Source organism: Mesoplodon densirostris, chromosome 2, assembly GCF_025265405.1.
Source record: "Mesoplodon densirostris isolate mMesDen1 chromosome 2, mMesDen1 primary haplotype, whole genome shotgun sequence".
Lineage (NCBI taxonomy): Eukaryota > Metazoa > Chordata > Mammalia > Artiodactyla > Ziphiidae > Mesoplodon > Mesoplodon densirostris.
In genome coordinates this window covers 28,074,607-28,096,285 of record NC_082662.1, presented here as the reverse complement: position 1 = coordinate 28,096,285, position 21,679 = coordinate 28,074,607, and the positions used below count along the sequence as shown (strand labels likewise).

General features: G+C 48.7%; 2 protein-coding genes across 3 annotated transcripts in view; one reads left to right on the top strand and one right to left on the bottom strand.

Annotated features, from left to right (window-relative positions):
• CSMD2 (CUB and Sushi multiple domains 2) overlaps positions 1 to 21,679 on the top strand; it is a 660,274-nt gene that overhangs the window by 181,352 nt on the left and 457,243 nt on the right. The gene's annotated exons all lie outside the window — the stretch shown is intronic.
• Positions 799 to 10,089, bottom strand: LOC132483443 (serine/threonine-protein phosphatase 1 regulatory subunit 10-like). The gene is given in 4 exon segments (XM_060088731.1): positions 799 to 855; positions 5,564 to 5,730; positions 7,348 to 9,762; positions 9,765 to 10,089. Coding segments are annotated over 4 exon segments (2,964 nt in total).

The following is a 21,679-nucleotide window of genomic DNA, read 5'->3' as shown; positions in this document are numbered from 1 at the left end:
CGCACTCGGGGCCTTGGGAACTCGGGAAGTCACCACGGATGTGGCCCAGGCAGGGCCTCCAGGGAGGACAAACACTGTGCTTATCCACCGCCTGTTAATCTTGAGTCATGCTGTCCAGGAAGGCGTCCTTGGGCCACTCCAGAAACCTTGAAGAGATGCTCTTAACTGCCAGCCACTTCCCCAAAGTCCCTGCAGACACCCCAGGGGCCACCATAATGATAATGGCCATCCTGATGATGATAACTGCACTCATTTCCAGAGTGTCTATGCTGTGCCCAGCCCGATGCTAAGCTCCTCACATGCATTACCCCAATGAATCCTCCCAGCAGCGCAATTATTACCATCCCAATTTTACTGATGAGGCAACCGAGGCTTAGTAAACCATGAATGATGCAGATGGAAAGTTCAGGAGGGAGGCAGCATGGATTATGGGAAAAGGAACAAACCTTTTAGAGTTAAACACATATGGATTAGAATCCAGAGTTTGCCACTTACCAGTTAAGGGGCCTGGCAAGTCACTTCCCGACTCTGGGTTTCAGGGAGGCAGAAGAAAGCGGGTGGGCACATATGGGTCCACCTCCCCATGGTCTCAGCCCTGTACCCACACATGTGAGCTCCATCCCTAAAGGCAGGGAAGAGCTTCACGGGAAGCCATCTCCCTCCTGGGAAGGTCCGGGCTGTCAGGAAGGGCTGCTCTGTCCAGTGGGCACCTGCTCTTCCCTGCCAGGCAGGGCAGGAACTGGGATTCTGCCAGGGGGCTTCTATAGAACTGCCCACTCCCAAGTGCCAGGCCTGAGCTCAGTCTCGGATGCCATCAGATGTCACCTTGCGATTCTGCAAAGCTGGGTTCGCTTTCTGAGAGCAGAGACCAGGGGGAGATCTGGAATGGTGGTCAGACGAATGACTGCAGATACAGGGATTCCCAAGGGAGGCTGTGTGGCAGCCTCACACAGGGGAGGTAGGAGGGAGGGAGTCCGGGGCGCCATCTCTGCAACAAGGCTTGCCTTTGGCTAGAGAGCCTAGTGGCAAGAGCCAATCATTCCACCTTGCATCACCATCAGAAACATACACACGTGCTCATTCATTCACTCCTTCACTCATTCATTCATCTAAGGAGTCAGCAGAGCATAGTGGTTACCAACAAAGAATTCTGAGTCGACGAGACCTGGCTTTGAATTTCTGCCTCTTGATGAATTCTTCATGCAATCTTGGGAAAGTCACTTAAGTTCTCAGAACCTCAACTTTCTCATTTGTAAAACAGAAATGATACAGTATTACATGAGGATCAGATAACGTAGTGTCATAAATCATTAACACAGTGCCTGGCACCAGAAAATAATTCCAAATAATTCCAAAATATCTATCAATCGATCGATCTAATAGAAATATAATGTAAACCTCAAATGTGAGCCATATATGTAATTTTAAGTTCCTAGTAGCTATCTTAAAACAATAAAAATAAACAGGTGAATTAAATCTAATAACATATTATACTTAAGCTAACATATCCAAAATATTATTCTTTAAACATGTAATCATTGTAAAACATACTAATGTTATATTTTACATTTTCCCTTTCATACTAAGTCTCTGAGATTGGGCATGTATTTTATACTTATAGCACATCTCGACTTGGACCAGCTGCCTCGAAATGTGCACATTCCCCAGGGTGTGGTCCTGTTCTGTTCTTTCCTCTCCATGTTCTTTCTCACATGACCTCACTGACTCCCACAGTTTCAATTATCACCTCTAAGTGAATGATGATGGGAGAATCTGACAGGGAACAGACAGGATGTGCACAGAACATGCCAAGAGGGGCATGCAACCAACAAGGGTGAGTGTTAGCAGAGGCCTAAGAAAGTAGCCTTGGCATGGTAAAGTCCTAATGGAAAACAAGTGAAATAGTTGTCATCACAAATATCAATGATCACAAGTATAGATTATCCTAATTACAAAATTGTCATAAACTTAGCAGCCTAAAAACAACTCACATCCACTAACTCACAATTAATAATACTAACACAGTTATCATATAGGTCAGGAGGCTGGGCATGGGCTAACTGGATCCTCTTGCTCAGGGTCTTACAGGCTGCCCTCAGATATTAGCTGGGCTACATTCTCATCTGGAGGCTCGACTGAGGAGGAATCCCCCTCCAAGCTCATTCAGGTTGCTGGAAGATTTTGTTTCCTAGCAGCTCAATTACTGAGGACTCTCAGCTTTCTGCTGGATGCCAACCTCAGGTTCTGGAGGAAGCCCTGGGTCCTAGAGGCCACCTCCATTCCTTGTCACATGGGCTTCTCCAGCGTGGCCTTTTAGTTCATGAAGCTTCAAGGGGAGTCTCTATCTCCAGTCTGCTAGTATGGCATAATCATGAGAGAGACATCCTGTCACCTTTTCCATGTTCTATTGTTAGAAGCAAGTCACAGGCTCTACCCACACTTAAGGCGATGGTATTACACAAAGATATGAACATCAGAAGGCAGGGATTTTGGGGGGATCACCTTGGGGTCCATCCGCCTCATGGGATTTGTGAAAAACTGTAAAGAGTAACAAGAGTTCAAGGGGCTTAAGACACTCCTCTTCCCATTTAAATTTTAAGTCAAAGAAAGAAGAGATGCAAAGATAACTTGCCAGATAGGAGTCAAAGAACCAGCTTTATTAATTTCTGGACAAGTTCCCCAAAGTGGGGAACTTGAGAGGGCTAGACTGGAGAATAAGGTGGAGTTGCCCATCTTTCTCTCAAAGAAAAGATAGGCAGGCTCAAGGGGCAAGGCTGGCCAGATTTACCCTCCCAGCCACACACAGGAAAGGTGGACCAGAAGAAGAGAATGGTGTGCTTTCCTTTAGAAGGCAGATTAAATCAGAGCAAACACAAGAGTCAGCCCTTTTGCTCTTGAAAATATGGCCTGATAAATATTGGGCTCTCAATAATCAGTTGTGCTCCTCCTCTTTTCTTGAGGAGGAAGAAATAAGGGAGTAGGGAAAGAAGCCAGAAATGGCCTCTCCTTTATAGAAGAGAGGTAAGGACCTGCCCTCAATAAACATAAAAGGAATTTACAATTATGTTGAAGCAGGAAGAAGTGCCAGGCCCACAGCTAGGTAATAACTCCTAACATGTGCAGTGGAATTTGTAGTCTCCTGAACACTTTCATTCTCACTGACCCACTGAATCTTGATAACAACAGTCAAGGCAGGGATTATCATGCCCATTTTAGAAATGAGGAAGCTGAAGGTCTGAGTGATCACATGACCTCGCTGACCAGTTGCATGGCCGGTCCTTGAAACCAAATTTTCTGGTTCTCCATCTAGTCCCCCTTCCACTGTCTATTATGCTGGCCACAGGTTGAAGACAATGCAGAGCAACTCAACCTCTGTCTTACTTACATCTGCTGTTATTCTTTATATCCACCTAAGAGAAAGTTTAGCAAAGACTTAATTTCATAGCGAGAACAGCTAGGTGCCGAACCAGCGTGGGTGCCCTCAGAATATGTCCCATCACGTTTACCTTGCTTGTTACAGTTGGCCAGGGGTTGAGAAAATAACAGGTGTGCACGGTTCCCGTGCTTTAGCATCTAAGAGTGCTCCAACGGGGTGGTCCTTCACCTGTGGTTTTCTGACCTCCTTGCAAAAAACCATCCAAGGAAGACTTGGTATCCTCCTGAGTTTCTGTTATCCTAGAGGATGGAGCCCTTCAAACCACCCCTCCTTCCTCTATCTCGAGTGTTTGTCCTGCTGCAAGGCTATTGTTCACAGACTGGAGGTCTGAAAGTACAACAGGAATGAAGCAGAGTGTGACTTGGGATCTTCTCAGAGACCCATTGCCCCAAATGAGGTATTTTTAGCAGGTTGCTGTAAGCCAGTTGGCCCCAATATCCCTGGGCAGGCCCTGTGGGATGTTTCTTCCAACTTGGAAGCCCTGACTTTCAGGTTAGTACCTGTGGTGGGGTGGCGGTTGAGGGTGATCACAAAGAGCTCATGTGTTTTCCTCGGGATACCTCTAGAACACCTGTTGAGTGACGTTTATGGACCTTTGGCTAGGATCTGACCTGAGGAGTAGAAAGAGGAGGAAGTGGCATCACCATAGAAAGAGAAAGAAGTCTGTAGAGATATCTACATGATGTAGGGAAAGGGGTGTGTGCACACTTGAACTTGTGAGTGCAGGTGTGCTGCCTGATTAAGCAAGAGTATACCTGGGTATGTTCCCACTAGGGTGAGTGAGCATCCTTTTGTGTGTAGATCCTTGAAATTCAAGCAGGGTGTATTCTGAGAACTTGACATTCCCAAATCCTCAGGTATCTTTAGAGCATATTTCCCCCCTTAAATTAGTAGAGTGTGTACTTGAAAAAAAAAGTATTTTGATGACCTCTTCAGATCTTTAATAATTCCATAACTAAAGACCAGAGCCATTTATAAAATATTAAAATTAATTCTCCACTAAAATAAACTCCCCTCTCCATTGCCTCCTATCATTACTCAACCAGCATTAATGCAGAGTTTAAGCAAAGCTTCTAAGCTGAAAGGAGGTCATGATGAATGATAATGCCATGCCCCTATTAACTTTTGTGGCAAAGGGAAAATACTTTGCAGAACTTTTAAACCTTTCCTGTGCTTAGTTAGAGTCAGCCCATAGCCACACAACTGCCTCTGCCACCCAGTGCTTTATGGAAATGTTAATGGGGCTCCCAGCTGTATTCCAAGGGCATTTCCATGGAGAATCCTGGGTTCCCTGGGCAAATTCTCACAATACTCAGCTGCCTTTTGAGCAGTCACCAAAGTATTCATTACCACTCACTGAGCAATTTTTGCCCTGGCTGAAGCACTTGCTGAAATGATTTCATAAATCTTTTCCTTGTTTTCAAACACTCACAAATCGGAGCCACCATCAAATTCAACATCCACTCCTTAATTCACCCATGGCTTCTATTTTCTAGCTAAAACCCATTACTTCCTTAGACTCCTCACTTACTTTTCACTTCCATTACCACCTTGGGCGGTTGGCCTTATTTGGGGAAATGATTTTTCACAATAAAATAAAGATTTTCATCACTTCACAGGAATAGCTGCATACACCCAAGAAGAGAACCCCAGAGAACCGGAGATGTCCCCTAGTCAGCAGGTCTGCCCACTATGTGATTCAAATCTAAGCCTCAGTATCATTAGGAATGGTGTCCTGGGTCAAAGTTCTCTTTATGGAGACTGAGCCTTCAAGGATTTTCAGCCCTAAGGGCAGAAAACTTCTATGGCTGTGGTTTAGATGTGCAGGTGGGACCAAGGTTGGCCTGGAGGTGAGGTCTTGAAGGTTTCATGGCTAGTGGGCTAGCTGGAGTCTGGGGTCAAGATGAGAGATCCAAGGTCCAATTCAATGGACCAGGGACTCCCTGGGAGTTCAGGGACCCTTGTAGGTTTCCTGTCCTATAAAATCCAGATCTTGAATCATTTCTTCCTGGAAGCCATCCCTGACCTCCCCCTGGCCTCTGCACAGCAGGATAGCTGCTTTCCTGAAGTTCATGCAGCTACTGCCATGCCTCGGCCATTGGGCCTGGGGCTCTGTGCTGGGCTTACCTGCTGGCTTCTCTCTGCGTCCCCCATGAGACTGTGAACCCCTGAAGGCCAGAATTCTCTTCCATCCTCCTCAGCCCAACCTTCATTTTGCTGCTTCTCGGCCCATGGAGAGGATGTGCCCTTTTCATAGCTCCCTGCATTCAGGACCAGCTTCAGGGGTGTAAGGCCTGTGTGGTCACACAGGGTACCAGGTCCCCTTGCGTGGTTTCATGCTCCACTGCTGCTATCTTGCAATTCATTTTTCTTTTGAATTTTATTTTATTTATTTTTTATACAGTAGGTTCTATTAGTTATCTATTTTATACATATTAGTGTATATATGTCAATCCCAATCTCCTAATTCATCCTCCCCCCCACTTTCCCCACTTGGTGTCCATGCGTTTGTTCTCTACATCTGGATCTCTATTTCCGCCTTGCAAACTGGTTCATCTGTACCATTTTTCTAGATTCCACATATATGCGTTAATATATGATATTTGTTTTTCTCTTTCTGACTTACTTCACTCTGTATGACAGTCTCTAGGTCCATCCACGTCTCCATACATGACCCAATTTCATTCCTTTTTATACCTGTGTAATAGTCCATTGTATATATGTACCACATCTTCTTTATCCATTCGTCTGTCGATGGACATAGGTTGTTTCCATGAGCTGGCTATTGTAAATAGTGCTGCAATGAACATTGGGGTGCATGTGTCTTTTTTTTTTATTAAATACTTCTCTTTCCACTGTTTATTATTAAAGTACAAAATATACAAACCCAAAAGAAAAAAGAAAATACTCATCCTCAAATCCACTGTGGCTCTAACCTAAGACCCTGCACAAAACCCAACCAATCCACTGTTTTCATAGGAAACAACTGATGCTGAGACAGATGAAGGAGAGGGCTGGGAGAGGGCAGGTCATCTTATTGAATCCACCCAGGAAGGCACCTGGTGGGGATTCAGAGGTGGCTGATAGGGCAAGGGAGCTGGAGGCCTCACACCCACAAGGTTCCAGGTGGGGGCCAGGAGCGCGCTAACTCCCAGAGGCAGTGCGTGTAGTGTGACTGGCATGCCCAGCACGCCGGGCTTCTGTTGATGACAAGTTGGTCTCACTGAAGTGTTTTAATTTCCAGAATGATCTGCAGGCAAGGGTGGACCACGCCCAGTGGCCTCACCTATGCCAGCTAAAACTTTTCACCAGATGCCAATGTGAATTTGCCATCATTGAACCTAGCAGACCCATGATGCAAACTTGGGTGTTCACGGAAGATTGCAATGTCTTACTTGAGAAAGGACTCAATGTAAAACCTGTGTCAGGGAGGAGTGGGGCTGATGTGTTCCAGAACTCAAATCCAGCCTGACTGAGTCCTCTCAGCGCAGTGGGATACACAATACCCCTTTTACCATCTCCCCACCCCACGAGGAAGCATGAATTTGGCTGGGATGATTTCATAAGTGCAGCTGATCCCGTGTCAGAGTTCTGTGTGCATGTGGAGGACCCACAAGAGGAGAGTAGATGTGTTCTCCAGGATAACCAGCTTTAGGTTCTCAGGCATAAAGGGGTAATACCGGAGAGGCGCTTGGCATAAAGGGCAAATCTCCTCAAAAAGTGAAGCCAACTGGGTCTCCTCTTCAGCAGTCCAAGGTACAGAATGTGTCCAGTCTCTCTCCTCCCCAGACTGGAGGAAAATATGTACATCAATGAGCACCAGTGATCAGAAAACCCCCAGGAACCCAGGCAGGTGGGCCCTGAGGGGGCCGGCTCCTCATCAGCTGGGTAAAGGGGAAAATGGGCCTCACAGAAGCCATAAAAGAGTGGAAGGAGCAAGGCTGCAGTCCACAGGGGTGTGGGCGGGGAAGGCAGGTGGTCCCTAGGGGCAGGGGGGTGCCCATTGACACCCGGGTGGTAGAAGGCACAGTTGTTCTCATAGCGGCAGTTACCCTTCATCATGAAATGTCGACAAACAGGGCGATTTGACATGTCTCCTCCATGGCTGTGGCCTCCATCATGCCCTCGGTGGCCCCCTCCGCCATGTCCAGGGCCATCATGGCCTCGGTGCTCATGAGGGGGTGGCCCTCGATGGTCGCCTAGGTGACCAGGGCCATCATGAGGCCGGTGGCCATCGGGCCCCCCATGTCCAGGGCCTTCATGGGGCCAATGTCCGCCACCAGCACCCATTCCTCCACCAGGGCCTTCATGAGGACGATGGCCACTACCACCACCCATGCCGCCACCAGGGCCTTCGTGGGGGCGATGCCCACCGCCCATGCCACTGCCAGGGCCTTCATGGGGATGATGTCTGCTGCCACTGCTCATGCCCCGACCAGGGCCTTCATGGGGACAATGCCCACCACCTCCGATCATGCCCCCACCAGGGCCCCCTCGTCCATTTGGAGGTCCTCCTCCAGAGCGACCTCCTGTGGCCCCTCGGAATGGAGGAGGAGGAGGAGGTGGTTCACTCCTGCCTCGGCCACCACGGCCTCTATGGTATGGCCCCAGACCTGGTCCCCCACACATCGGGCCACCCCACATGGGGTCACCTGGGCCATCCCAGAAGGGATCACCCCCCTGGGGAGGGGGTGGGGGACCCAGGAGACGTGGTCCCACTGGCCCACCAGGGCCCCCAGGGCCTCCATGGGGACCTGGCATAGGTCCGCCAGGCCCAGGCAGGAAGTGCTGCATGCCCTTGGGGCCCCCAGGGCCTCCCGGTGGGAAACCATTGGCGATGGGACCAGGGCCTAAGAGTCCATGAGGCACCGGCATCTGCTTGATCTTGTCTGAATAGTCTGGTTGCTTCAGCAGCTCCTCTGAGGGATGACTGTTAGGGCTACCCGGGATGGAGGTGAGGATCTCCTGCACATTGATGCCTCCTCCTCCAGGACCCTGGGGGCTCTTCCTGGCACCCATGCTTCCCATAAGATTGGCCAGAACAGGAGGCAACTTGGAATGGCCTGCCCCATCAGGTGAGCCACCGGTCCCCCCAGGCTCCAGGGTCTCAACATATGGGGTCTCATCCATGGAACATTCCTCATCTAGGGGGATGAGTTTTGGGGGGATAGGCTCATAGGGCTCAGGATCAAGCTCGTGAGGACTTTCCTTGTTCAGAAAGAGCTCCTGAAGCATCCCCTTCTCCCGCTCAGCCTGGATGTACCGCTCCTGGCTGTTGCTTCCAGGGTTGACAAGAGGCGAGGGCAGCACCAGGGGCCGGGGGCACACCCAGGGCACCTTCTCCTCCATGTTGTCGTGGCTCAGACGCCGGGCCGTCTCAAACGCGTGTCAGTCTGACAGTATCTCTCGCTTAGCTGCCTCGCCGAAGTCTTTGATCTTATTCACGTTCACTCGTTCAGTTTCATCCAGTTCAAAATAGAAATACTCTCTCAGTTTGTCCTCCTCAGGCCAGGTCACAGTTTTCCTCTTCCTGCCTTTCCAGGTCAGCTGGCTAGGATATCCAGGACTCTCCACTGGCTTTGCATCCAGAGCTCCTGGCTCCAAAGAGGCAGTATCCATGAGCTCTGGGACTTCAACAGGGGGAACTGGGGTCCCTGGATGTTCTGTGTCCATAGCCTCAGATGGACGTGCTGGCTCTGGGGAAGAAGGTTTGGCTGTGCTCGGTTCTGTGCTCATTTTCCCTTCAAATGGGCTGGGCTTGGCAGCTGTGGGTGACAGCACCTTCTTATTCTTAATTTTGATGCCTGGGACAGGGGCTGAATTGAGCACATCCAGAAAGCCCAGGCCCTCCATAGGCTGTGGCGGGATGATCTTCACTTTGAGCTCTTTGGTGGCATTGGGTGTTGTGTTGAGTGGCTTGTATTTCTTCTCTGCAGGGGGCACATCATCTCCTGGGGCAGCTGTGGAACTCTGACGCTGGAGGGGGATGGGTTTAAGGTTGTACTTGTCAGAAACCACCACTGCACTGGCATTCTTCACAGGCACCAAAGACGGGGTCTCCCGCTCTAGTACGGTAGAGCGGAACTTGGCGTGACTGGGCGCCGTGGTTCGGAGGGACTTGGGCTTCTCCCCCTTCTTCTCTGGGGCCTCCTCAGCTCGAGTCGCAGCCTTCACCTCAGTCAACGGTCGCTCAGGAGGGGTGGTTCGACTCTTTCCCTCTTCTTTCCATTTCTTCTTATCTTTCTCAGCAGGCTGGGTACTGCTCTGGGAGCGGATCACAGCCATCCAGTCGCTGACAAGGACTGAGGCCAATTTCCGGAGCTCTGCTTGAGATGGTCAGCAGTGAGTGGTAGGTGCTGCAGGGTCAGTAGAATTTGCTGCAAGAGGGGAATGTTGTTGGTTGTCTTTGAATATGTCAGCCAATTGTTAAGAAGCTTGTAACCACCAACATCAATAAACTTGACCAATATTTCTGGTGAATGGGTCTGCAGGAGAATGTTCAAGTAAGTGCATCGACTCACCATCTTTCGTGCTTCCTTCATCAGACTGAAGATCTTCGAAATCCCATCCACACTCTTGACTTCCCCATCTCGGTTAAGGAAGCTTTCCAGGCCCTTGAGAAGCTCTTTGGGGTCTATGGGACCCGAACCCATGATCGAGGTTTTTATCCAATTTTTTTGCGACATCAGCACCTCGGGCTCAGAAGGGGAGAGGGTTAAAATTTTGGAGAAAAAATAAATAAAACAACCAACCAGGACCCAAAACTCAATTATCTGGGGGGCCTCATTGGATCAAAAAGTCCCCTTAAAAAAAATAAAGGCCAACTCACTATTCATTTCCCCCCCCACCCTCCATGTAGGGAGGGGGGTCGTAGAAAAAAACTTCTGAGTGGATTAAAAAAAGTAAACGCTGGATGAGTGAGTTTGGGTGGCTTTGGGAAGGGAGGGTGGTTGATTATCTTTGAAGTTATGTGGTGACGGTCCTTCGGCCACAGATTTCAAGTCCCAGGCAGCGTGGGCTGGTGGGGTGGGCAAGATAGGTGGGAAGGGGCAGAAGACACAAGTGGTTGGGCTGGTGGCTGCTGTTTCCCCTTTCCGCCCTCTCTCAGGATCCTTTCAAGGGCTTAGATGTTGCTGCGGCTTGTTTCTTTTCTCCTCGTGGCCGGCCCGTCTTTCTCCGAGAAAATTCAAACCTCTAAACGAACCCCAGAATCTGCATGTGTCTTTTTAAATTATGGTTTTCTCTGGGTATATGCCCAGTAGTGGGATTACTAGATCATATGGTAGTTCTATTTTTAGGTGTTTTTTTTTTTTTTTTTTTTTTTTTTTTTTTTTGCGGTACGCGGGCCTCTCACTGTTGTGGCCTCTCCCGTTGTGGAGCACAGGCTCCGGACGCGCAGGCTCAGCGGCCATGACTCACGGGCCCAGCGGCTCCGCGGCATGTGGGATCCTCCCAGACCAGGGCTCGAACCCGAGTCCCCTGCATTAGCAGGCGGATTCTCAACCGCTGCGCCACCAGGGAAGCCCCTCTTCTCTAAATGTTTGATAGAATTCACCTGTGAAGCCATCTGGTCTTGGGCTTTTGTTTGTTGGAAGATTTTTAATCACAGTTTCAATTTCATTACTTGTGATTATTCTGTTCATGTTTTCTATTTCTTCCTAGTTCAGTCTTGGAAGTTTATACCTTTCTAAGAATTTGTCCATTTCTTCCAGGTTGTCCATTTTGTTGGCATAGAGTTGCTTGTAGTAGTGTCTTAGGATGCTTTGTATTTCTGTGGTGTCTGCTGTAACTTCTGTTTTTTCATTTTTATTTTATTGATTTGAGTCCTCTCCCTCTTTTTCTTGATGAGTCTCACTAAAGGTTTATCAGTTTTGTTTATCTTCTCAAATAACCAGCTTTTAGTTTTATTGATCTTTGCTATTGTTTTCTTTGTTTCTATTTCATTTATTTCTTCTCTGATCTTCATGATTTCTTTCCTTCCACTAAGTTTAGATCGTTTATTTTAGAGTTTTCTTGTTTCTTGAAGTAGGATTATTTTGCTATAAACTTCCCTCTCAGAACTGCTTTTGCTGCATCCCATAGGTTTTGGATCATCTTTTTTTCATTGTCATTTGTCTTTAGGTACTTTTTGATTTTCTCTTTGATTTCTTCAGTGATCTCTTTGTTATTTAGTGAGGTATTGTTTAGTCTCCATGTGTTTGTGTTTTTTACATATTTTTCCCTGTAATTGATTTCCAGTCTCATAGCGTTGTGGTTAGAAAAGATACTTGATATGATTTCAATTTTCTTAAATTTACCAAGGCTTGATTTGTGACCCAAGATGTGATCTATCCTGGAGAATTTTCCATGTGCACTTGAGAAGAAAGTGTAATCTGCTGTTTTTGGATGGAACAAAAATATAACTTTTAAATATCAATTAAATCTATCTGGTCCATTGTGTCATTTAAAGCTTGTGTTTCTTTATTAATTTTCTGTCTGGATGGTTTGTCCATTGGTGGAAGTGAGGTGTTAAAGTCCCCCACTATTATTGTGTTACAGTCGTTTTCCTCTTTTAGAGCTGTTAGCATTTGCCTTATGTATTGTGGTGCTCCTATGTTGGGTGCATAAATATTTATAATTGTTATATCTTCTTCTTGGATTGATTCCTTGATCATTATGTAGTGTCCTTCCTTGTCTTTTGTAACATTCTTTATTTTAAAGTCTATTTTATCTGATATGAGTATTGCTACTTCAGCTCTCTTTTGATTTCCATTTGCATGGAATATCTTTTTCCATTCCCTCACTTTCAGTCTGTATGTGTCCCTAGGCCTGAAGTGAGTTTCTTGTAGACAACATATATATGAGTCTTGTTTTTGTATCCATTAAGCAAGCCTGTGTCTTTTGGTTGGAGCATTTAATCCATTCACGTTTAAGGTAATTATCAATATGAATGTTCCTATTACCATGTTCTTAACTGTTATGGGTTTGTTTTTGTAGGTGCTTTTCTTCTCTTGTATTTCCCAGTTAGACAAGTTCTTTCAGCACTTTTTTAGAGCTGGTTTGGTAGTGCTTAATTCTCTTAGCTTTTGCTTGTCTGTAAAGCTTTTGATTTCTCCATCGAATCTGAATGAGATCCTTGCTGGCTAGAGTAATCTTGGTTGTAGGTTCTTCCCTTTCGTCACTTTAAGTATGTCATGCCACTCCCTTCTGGCTTGTAGAGTTTCTGCTGAGAAATCAGCTGTTAACCTTATGGGAGTTCCTCTGTATGTTGTCATTTTTCCCTTGTTGCTTTTAATAATTTTTCTTTTTCTTTAATTTTTGCCAATTTGATTACTAGGTATCTTGGTGTGTTTCTCCTTGGGTTTATCCTGCCAGGGACTTTCTGTGCTTCCTGGACTTTGGTGGCTATTTCCTTTCCCATGTTAGGGAAGTTTTCAACTATAATCTCTTCAAATATTTTCTGGGGTCCTTTCTCTCTCTCTTCTTCTGGGACCCCTATAATGTGAATGTTTGTGTGTCTTATGTTGTCCCAGAGGTCTCTTAGGGTGTTTGCATTTCTTTTCATTCTTTTTTCTTTATTCTGTTCTGTGGCAGTGAATTCCACCATTCTGTCTTCCAGGTCACTTATCCGTCCTTCTGACTCAGTTATTCTGCTATTGATTCCTTCTAGTGTATTCTTCATTTCAGTTATTGTATTGTTCATCTCTGTTTGTTTGTTCTTTAATTCTTCTAGGTGTTTGTTAAACATTTCTTGCATCTTCTTGATCTTTGCCTTCATTCTTTTTCCAAGGTCCTGGATCATCTTCACTATCATTATTCTGAATTCTTTTTCTGGAAGGTTGCCTATCTCCACTTCATTTAGTTGTTTTTCTGGGGTTTTATCTTGTTCCTTCATCTGGTACATAGTCCTCTGCCTTTTCATTTTGTCTGTCTTTCTGTGAATGTGGTTTTCGTTCCACAGTCTACAGGATTGTAGTTTTTCTTGCTTCTGCTATCTGCCCTCTGGTGGATGAGGCTATCTAAGAGGCTTTTGCAAGCTTCCTGATGGGAAGGACTGGTGGTGGTAGAGCTGGCTGTTGCTCTGGTGGGCAGAGCTCCGTAAAACTTTAATCTGTTTGCCTGCTGATGGGTGGGGCTGGGTTCCCTCCCTGTTGGTTGTTTGGCCTGCGCAACCCAGCACTGGAGCCTACCCCACTCTTTGGTGGGGCTAATGGCAGACTCTGGGAGGGCTCACTCCAAGGAGTACTTCCCAGAACTTCTGCTGCCAGTGCCCTTGTCCCCATGGTGAGCCACAGCCAACCCCCACCTCTGCAGGAGACCCTCCAACACTAGCAGGTAGGTCTGGTTCAGTCTTCTATGGGGTCACTGCTCTTTCCCCTGGCTCCTGATGTGCACAGTACTCTGTGTATGCCCTCCAAGAGTGGAATCTCTGTTTCCCCCAGTCCTGTCAAAGTCCTGCAATCAAATCCCACTAGGCTTCAAAGTCTGATTCTCTAGGAATTCGTCCTTCCGTTGCCAGACCCCCAGGTTGGGAAGCCTGACATGGGGCTCAGAACCTTCAGTCCAGTGGGTGGACTTCTGTGGTATAAGTGTTCTTCAGTTTGTGAGTCACCCACCCAGTGGTTATGGAATTTGATTTTATTGTGATTGTGCCCCTCCTACCTTCTCCTTATAGCTTCTCCTTTGTCTTTGGATATGGGGTATCTTTTTTGGTGAGTTCCAGTGTCTTCCTGTTGATGATTGTTCAGCAGTTAGTTGTGACTCTGGTGCTCTCGCAAGAGGGAATGAGCACACGTCCTTCTACTCCGCCATCTTGAACCAGTCTTCTATCTTGCAATTCCTAACCATGCTTTGAACAAGGGGCTCTGTATTTTGCACTGGGCTTTGCACATTATGTAGCTGTTTGTGCATGTGTAATATACTGGTGACCAGGCAGTGGTTTTGGAGGGTTGGTATGCCTAGACCTTAGATGAGAATCCCTAAGGGCAGGGACCACAGTTATCCAACACTTTCTGACAGCACCCAGCATCGGCCTAGGCACAGGGGCATCCATCCAATGGCCTTTACCCACTGACCTTGGCTGGAGCAAGTTGAAAACGAGGAGAGGGTTCCCTGCACCCAAGGAGCCTCTTTAATATGAACCCTGGACCTACTCCTGAAGATCATGTGTTTAGGGCGCTAAGCATGGAAGGCATTTGTCCTCTGGCATTATTTCAAAGCCAAATGGCAGTAAAGCCAGGGATGCTGGGCTCTGATGAGGTCTCACAAATCAGGTAGGATGCAAAACCATAGGCCTTTTTATCAGGCCTCATCCCAAGAGGACTTGTAGGGGAAGCGGGGAGCATGGGGGCCTGAGCTTCATGGTCAAGCGGAAGAGGATGAGTGGGGAGAAGAATTCTAATTCCATCCTAGGTGACTTTGATTCAAGCCTATGAGATTTACCAAGCAGTTGCTTGCTAAATAGAGGTGACCAAGGGGGACAGAGGCAGCGCAGGTGCCAAGACCAAGCAGCCCTCTGCCTCTACCTCTTAGAGGTTAAAGAATAATAGTTTCCTAAGCACTTTCCATGTGCCACTTGTGAAACTGCTGAATGCTTATGTGAAAAAGTACAAGTTCTCATTCAACCCTCCACAGTCCTATGAGGGAAGTGTTAGGAGTGTCACTGTTTTCTAAATGAGGAAACGGATCCCAGAGAGATCTGATGACCTGTTCATGGTCATCCAACTTGTTAGGGGCAAAGCACGGTTGTAACCCAGACCTATCTCGTGCCGCAGCTCACTGCCCCTACCCCACCAGGGACTGGGAAGCCCCTGCTCTACATCAGTGGCCTCTGGGGTCCAGAGGAGGGGCTTTCATATGAGGGGAAAGGGTCGGACATCAGTCCCCCTGGACAGGGCCAGAGGAGAGAGGAGGCTTGGGTCCCCATCCTCAGGAATAGAAACACAAAAGCAGAAGTCTTGTTGGGAGTGGGAGGTGTGAGTCCCAGAATTATCTCAAAAAGCCTCAGCACCTTGAGGATTCTAGAACCTGTGTCATTGCACCACCCCAGTTGCTTTATTTTCCATCCAGCAGACGTTTCCAGAGAGCCCGACATGTGCCAGGCAAGTTTTACTAGCCACCAGAAGTGTAGATATTAAAAGATAAATTGCAAATATTTATGAGGTGCCAAGCTGCAGATGTGCCATGCAGTGGGAAAACCCGCAGCAGTGGACGGTAGGTGTTCCGAGGAGGTGTGCTCAGAGCAGGGCTGCCAGACCCAGCCTGGGCGCAGTCAGGGGAAATGTCTCAGCCAGGAGACAGCTGATCACACACAAGGCAATGGCATTTAGAAGCCTAACAGGAGTTTTCCAGGGTAAGGAGGATGGAGGATGCCAGGAAAAGTGGTCCAGGCAAAATGGGCAGCTCCAAGGTCAAAGACACAGAGGATGGAGAGACCAGCGTCTGAACGGGAACATCTTGGTGGTCCATTGCCTACAGCTTGGGGTTGTAAAGCAAAGAACGCAGGAGAGGCCACAGAGGCAGGACACAGGCCCTGCGGAGGAGTTTGGCCTTTATCTTGAAGGTCTCATTGGGGATAAGGGAAAAGTTCATCAAATGATGACACTACCCTTTCCCAAACGTGGCTCTCCCTCTCCCGGGAAGGCTTGGGTGCAGCACCGATTATTGGGCGAGGGACTCGATAAAGGGCGTTAAGGAAGAGAGTGATGTGGTCAGGGATGCCTTTGAGAGATCACTCTGGGAGCCACAGTGAGGAAGGCAGGAGGGCCGGATCTGGACTCTCACCCTGTGACAGCAGGATCTGGGCTCTCGGGTGGTGCCTGCCCTTTCTTCCTTCCTTCACTTATTCATTCATTCAGCGGATATTTACTGAGGGCCAGCTATGTGCCAGACACTGCTCTAGTGCTAAGAATAGGAAGGAACGAATCAGAAACCTCTTCCCCAAGGAGCTTACATTCTAGAGAATATAAACCATCAAGTTAAATGACTACAGAATGTGTTAGATGGGGAGAGGTGGGGCGAGGTGTGGGGCTTGCGATTTTAAGTAGGATGGTCAGGAAAGATCTCACAGAAAAGCTGACATTTGAGGAAACAGCTGTTGGAGGTGAGAGAGTGAACCTTCTGACCTTTGGGAGGAAGATGGTTCCAGGCAGAGGGAACTGCAAGTGCAAAGGCCCTGAGGCGGGAGTAGAGCAGTAGAGAGGAGGGCAGACGAGGAAGAGTTTGTGTGGGACCTTGCAGGCCTTCCCAAGGACTTCAGCATTTACTCTGAGAGGGGAAGCTGTTGGAGCATTCGAGCGGAGGAGCGGTAATAAATTGATTACTGCAGGGTTGTTTGTCAATCAGATGTTTGTCAAGTGAATCCAGCTTAAAATCCCCTACGAGAACCCAGGCTGACCTAGCAGTCCTTGCTTGGAGGTGGCTGGTTCCCACAGAGCAGGTGCATTTTCAGAGTCCTGCTTTTACCAAATTAAATCTTTATGTCCCCGCCCCCCCCAACCCTTCTGGGAGAGAGAACCAGACCCTCAAATAGCAACACTGCCCACTTATAGCACTCGCTCTTCCCCGCCCCGGGGACTGCTTCTAGGCAGATCCGCTCACCCTCATTAAAAGTGGATGAAGCCTGCAAGGAGGGGAGGAAATATGCAAAGAAGATGGGAATCATGAGAGTGAGGCTGCTGGGCCCTGCAGTCAGAGTTCCTGAACGAAAGAGCCTGAACATTCTCTCTCTCGCTGAGCCCGCATGCACTTGCTGAATGCTCTCCATCCCAGCCTAAACAGCTACGTACCATTTATTGGGCACTTACTATGTGCCAGGATCTGTGATAAGTACTTTACATGATCTATCTCATTTAATTCTTTCAACACCCCTGAGTTTTAATAACTCTCACTTCACACATGAGGCACCTGAGGATGAGAGAGGTGCAGTAGATTTCTCAAAGTCACACAGCTCAACTGGAGCCTGGGTCTGTCTGACTCCAGAAGCCTGCTTAGAGCCACTTGTCCCACCTGTCACTGAAACATTGGCGGCCACTGCTTTCCAAACAGGAGAGGGCACACCAGGCCAGGAGACCCGATTCCCAGTGAACACAGCCGTCCAGCCCTCGGCAGCATAATGGGACATCGGTGGCAGGCTGTGGGGAAGGGGCGGGGTTGGGGGCCAGGATGGGCTTGAACTGGGGGAAGGGGCCAAGCTGCTGATCGTAATGAGGGTGCGCAGCAACATAACTGCAGAGCCCCAACGTCCCCTGACCTATCTGCAGGGGTCTGATCCAGTGGGGGAGACCAGGCAGAGGGGCGCTCCAAGCCAAAGAGTTCTGGGTACTCTGTGTTTTGAAAGTAGGACTCCAGCTGGCCAGCAAGGGGTTGGCAGACAGTGATGCTCTCTGTCACATTGATGGGCTGGATTTCGTTCAAGGTCCAGTGCTAGCTAGGAATGGGAGAGAAGGACAGGAGATGGAGACAGAAACCCTGACCCAGGCTTGTCTGAGCCAACACAGAGATCAGAGAAAGGATGGGCGACATGGCCCACTCCAGACCCTGTCCCCCATGGGCATGCACCCTGGAGCACTGCCCCCCAATATCTTACTAATTCCAGAGTCACCTTCAAACCAGATTTGTCCCCAATCTGGGAGCGACTTCTAAACACCTATGCATAGATTATGCAAAACACCAAGAAAGAACTGCAAAAGTCTCAATCTCCGGAAAGATTGTTAGCTGGGAGAGGAAGCGTCTGATTCTCGAGCTCAGAATGGTTGGCAAATGAGTTTCCATTTCCACGCGAAGTGATTGTGGCCCCCTGGCTCCCCCAGCACCCGGTGCAGGCTTCTGCTCCAGTCCCCCCTCGTCTTCCTGTAATTATTTGCTTATACATCTGTCTCCCTAACAAGGCCACGAGCCCCTGGAAGGCGGGGTCTGAGTCTGATCCATCGCCCTGCCCCTGATGCCTGGCACAGGCTGCTCCATGGAGTTCTAAAATAAATTAATGAATAATTAGGAAGAAACGGCTGCGGGAGAGCTCCAAGCTTCCGAACCAGTGGTCTGATAACGTCTGTGCAAGTGCAGCGGGCTCCTGTGCATTTTGTGTGTTGAATAATTGAGCGAGGGATGCCAGAGGCAGAGGAGATGTGAGATTTCTCGGACCTGACAGATGAAAGACAGTTTCAGTACACAGGAGGCCGGGGTGAGGTCGAGACCCCTCCTGGGGCTTCATCAGGAGGAAAGGGTAGGGTGAGGGGCACAGCTTCAGATGGAGGAAGTGGACAGGTGATCCTGGTGCTGGGAGCACCAGGGACCACAGAAGGGGGCAGGGGCAGGGGCAGGGTAGGTGGACCCTGAGACCCAGAGGGCTGCCGTCTTATGGTGACCAGTATTTGGAGAGGGGCTGGAAGTCCAGGTAGAAGATAAGACTTCATTAATTCATTCAACTTGTGTCCTCGGCGCTAGGACCCAGCGGTGAAAAGATGGTCGCTGCCCTTGTGGAGGTTGACTTCTAGTGTGGATTCAGGTCAACAGGTAAATAATCGAATTTCAGAGTGGGATAAGCAGTGCACAGAAACAGGGCCAGGGAAAGAGAGCGGTGAGTTGAATTATTGTGGATAGACCCGTCCAAGAGGGCTTCTTCGAGGAGCAGACACCTGAGTGATGCCAATGCACCTGCTTTGGTGGCTCTGAGTTTGGCACATTTGAGGAGCTGCCAGAAGGCCTCAGTGGCAGGAGACGGGCTCGGTGGGGAGGGAGGGGGCACGTGACCAACTGTGCTGCTGTGTCCTGACCCAGGCTTTCCCGGGACATGGGGCTTTCTGTACTAAACCTGGTCCCAGGCAAACTGGGACTGAGCTGGTCACCTAGAGGCAGGACAGGAAAACAGAGAGGAGGGCGGGGGCCGGAACACACAAGGCTGCTGCTGAGCCCGCGCTGAGGGGTTTGGGTTTTATTCTGCGTTTGAGGGGAATGGAAGACAGCAACTTCCTTTTGATGTGACAGGTACCCCTGAGTGCCTCCTCTGTGCCCAGGGCTGCTCTGAACAGTGAGCGGGGGTGGGGTGCACACAGTCCTGCCTTCACGGATTTGGGGCTTTTGTGGTCTCTCACACTGGCAGTGAAGTCACTGTGGCCACACGTTTTCTCTTTGGCATTTTCCAACTAAGCTTGAGATAAACAAAGGAAAACGTCTGTAGCGATCAGAGCAGGTGCTTTCCTTTCCCATCCAGATCACCGGGACACTATTTCCAGACATCATTTCATTGTTACAAAGAAGGAAGAGCGTGTTATCTGATCTCACGCTGCAGCCCAGGCCACCTGAAAATCAAATCCAGGCTCACTTTGCACACCTGAGTTGGAAGGGCACAGGGCAGCTGGGAGGTGGAGATAAGGGGACAGTTTCAGCGCAGCCTGGTGAGGGCCGTGGTGGCTGTGTGAGTGGGGAGCTGTCACACCAGCAACAGCGAACGTCTACTAAACACCGACTGTGTCTGCTTCCCATTGCCATGTCACAAATTGCCACACACAGAGCCACTTAGAACACATTTATCATCTCACAGTTTCCTGGGTCAGAAGTTTGGGCATGGCTCCACTGGGTTCTCTATTCAGGGTCTCACAAAGCTGGAAGCTAGGTGTCTGCTGAGGCTGGGGTCTTATCAGAGGCTTGGGGTCCTTGCTCCAGCTCACGTGACCGCGGGAAGATTTCATTTCCCTGCAGCTGTAGAGCCATGACTGCTGGCTTCTTTAAGATCCGCAGAAGAATTTCTGCTGCTTCAAGTCTCTGACCACCAAAGCCTCAGGCTCACCTGATTTGGTCAGGCCCACCCAGAAGATTTTTTTTTTTTTTTAACTCAAAGTCAGCTGTTTTGGGTTTTAATTATATCTGCAAAAAAATCTTCCTTCGCCTTTGCCAAATAACTCTGTCTAATCATGGGCGTGACATCCCATCATATTCATGGGTCACACCCACACCAAGCGGAGGGCATTATGGAGGTGGGACTCAGAACTCTGCTTACCATACGAGCCACGTAAGAAGTGCTGTACACACATCAGTTCGTTTACTTCTCAGAACGACCCTATGAGATGGATACTGCTATTGGCCCCATTTTACAAATTAGCAACGTGAGGCAGAGAGAGGGTAAGTAAGAAGCCTGAGGTCCACAGCTAGGACCTCAGGAGAAGCTCGTGCTTTGGCAAAGCACAGTGTCCTGGAGCCAGGATCCCTGGAGCAGTCAGGGAAGGAGGAGGGGAGGGGAGCCCGCCAAAGTTCCCATTGCTGTTTCTAAAACGTTGCCATGGAAACCCTGCATGAAGCATCACTTAAAGTGCTGTTTGATTATTTTTTCAGGGTGGCATCTGCAAGCACATAGCAGCAGCACCAACACACACACACACACACACACATACACATCGTGGTTGAGTTCATGGGCCGAATGGCAGGCGCATGGCAGGAGGTCCGGAAGGTCCATTGATAATGGAATATGCTCATTGGTGTGATCAGGGCCTGCTGAACGTCCCTGTTGCGGGGACCCAGATCTGGGGAACCATTCAGGTCCTGTTAGTTTTCACTGACTGTGTGCCCAGAGGGAGCCATCTCCCAGTTGCTCCCTTCTCTCCTCCCACCAGGCCCCATCCTGGCCACATCCTTCCTGGGCCTTCTCATAGCAGCAGTCTTTTTTTTTTTTTTTTTTTTTTAACATCTTTATGGGAATATAATTGCTTTACAATGGTGTGTTAGTTTCTGCTTTATAACAAGGTGAATCCGTTATACGTATACATATGTCCCCATATCTCTTCCCTCTTGCGTCTCCCTCCCTCCCCCCCCCACCCCTCTAGGTGGTCACAAAGCACTGAGCTGATCTTCCTGTGCCATGCGGCTCATAGCAGCAGTCTTGGTGCCTTGGCCCAACCAGGGAGAGGGTGAGGCCACTGTAGAACTCATGGAAGTCAAGCCCAGACAAGGGACTCAGGAAGGCTCCAAAGCTGCTCACTAAGCCCCTTTGAGGAGTTCAGCTCCCATCATGACACAGCAAGGCCTGGACACTAACTGATCTTGTCCGAAATCTTGAAGTGAGGGCTGGCCCATCAGACCAAGGAGGCAGGAGGTCCAGGGTAATGATTATGTCGACAGCTATGATCCTAGTGACTGCCAGCGAATGTGACTTCTGCCAGGCCCCACACAAAGTGCTTCGTAGCCATTGTGTCTAATCGCTCATTTGTCAGTTCATCCAACAAATATTTATCGCACAATGGCTGTGCCAGGCTCTGGGTCTACACGTGTGAA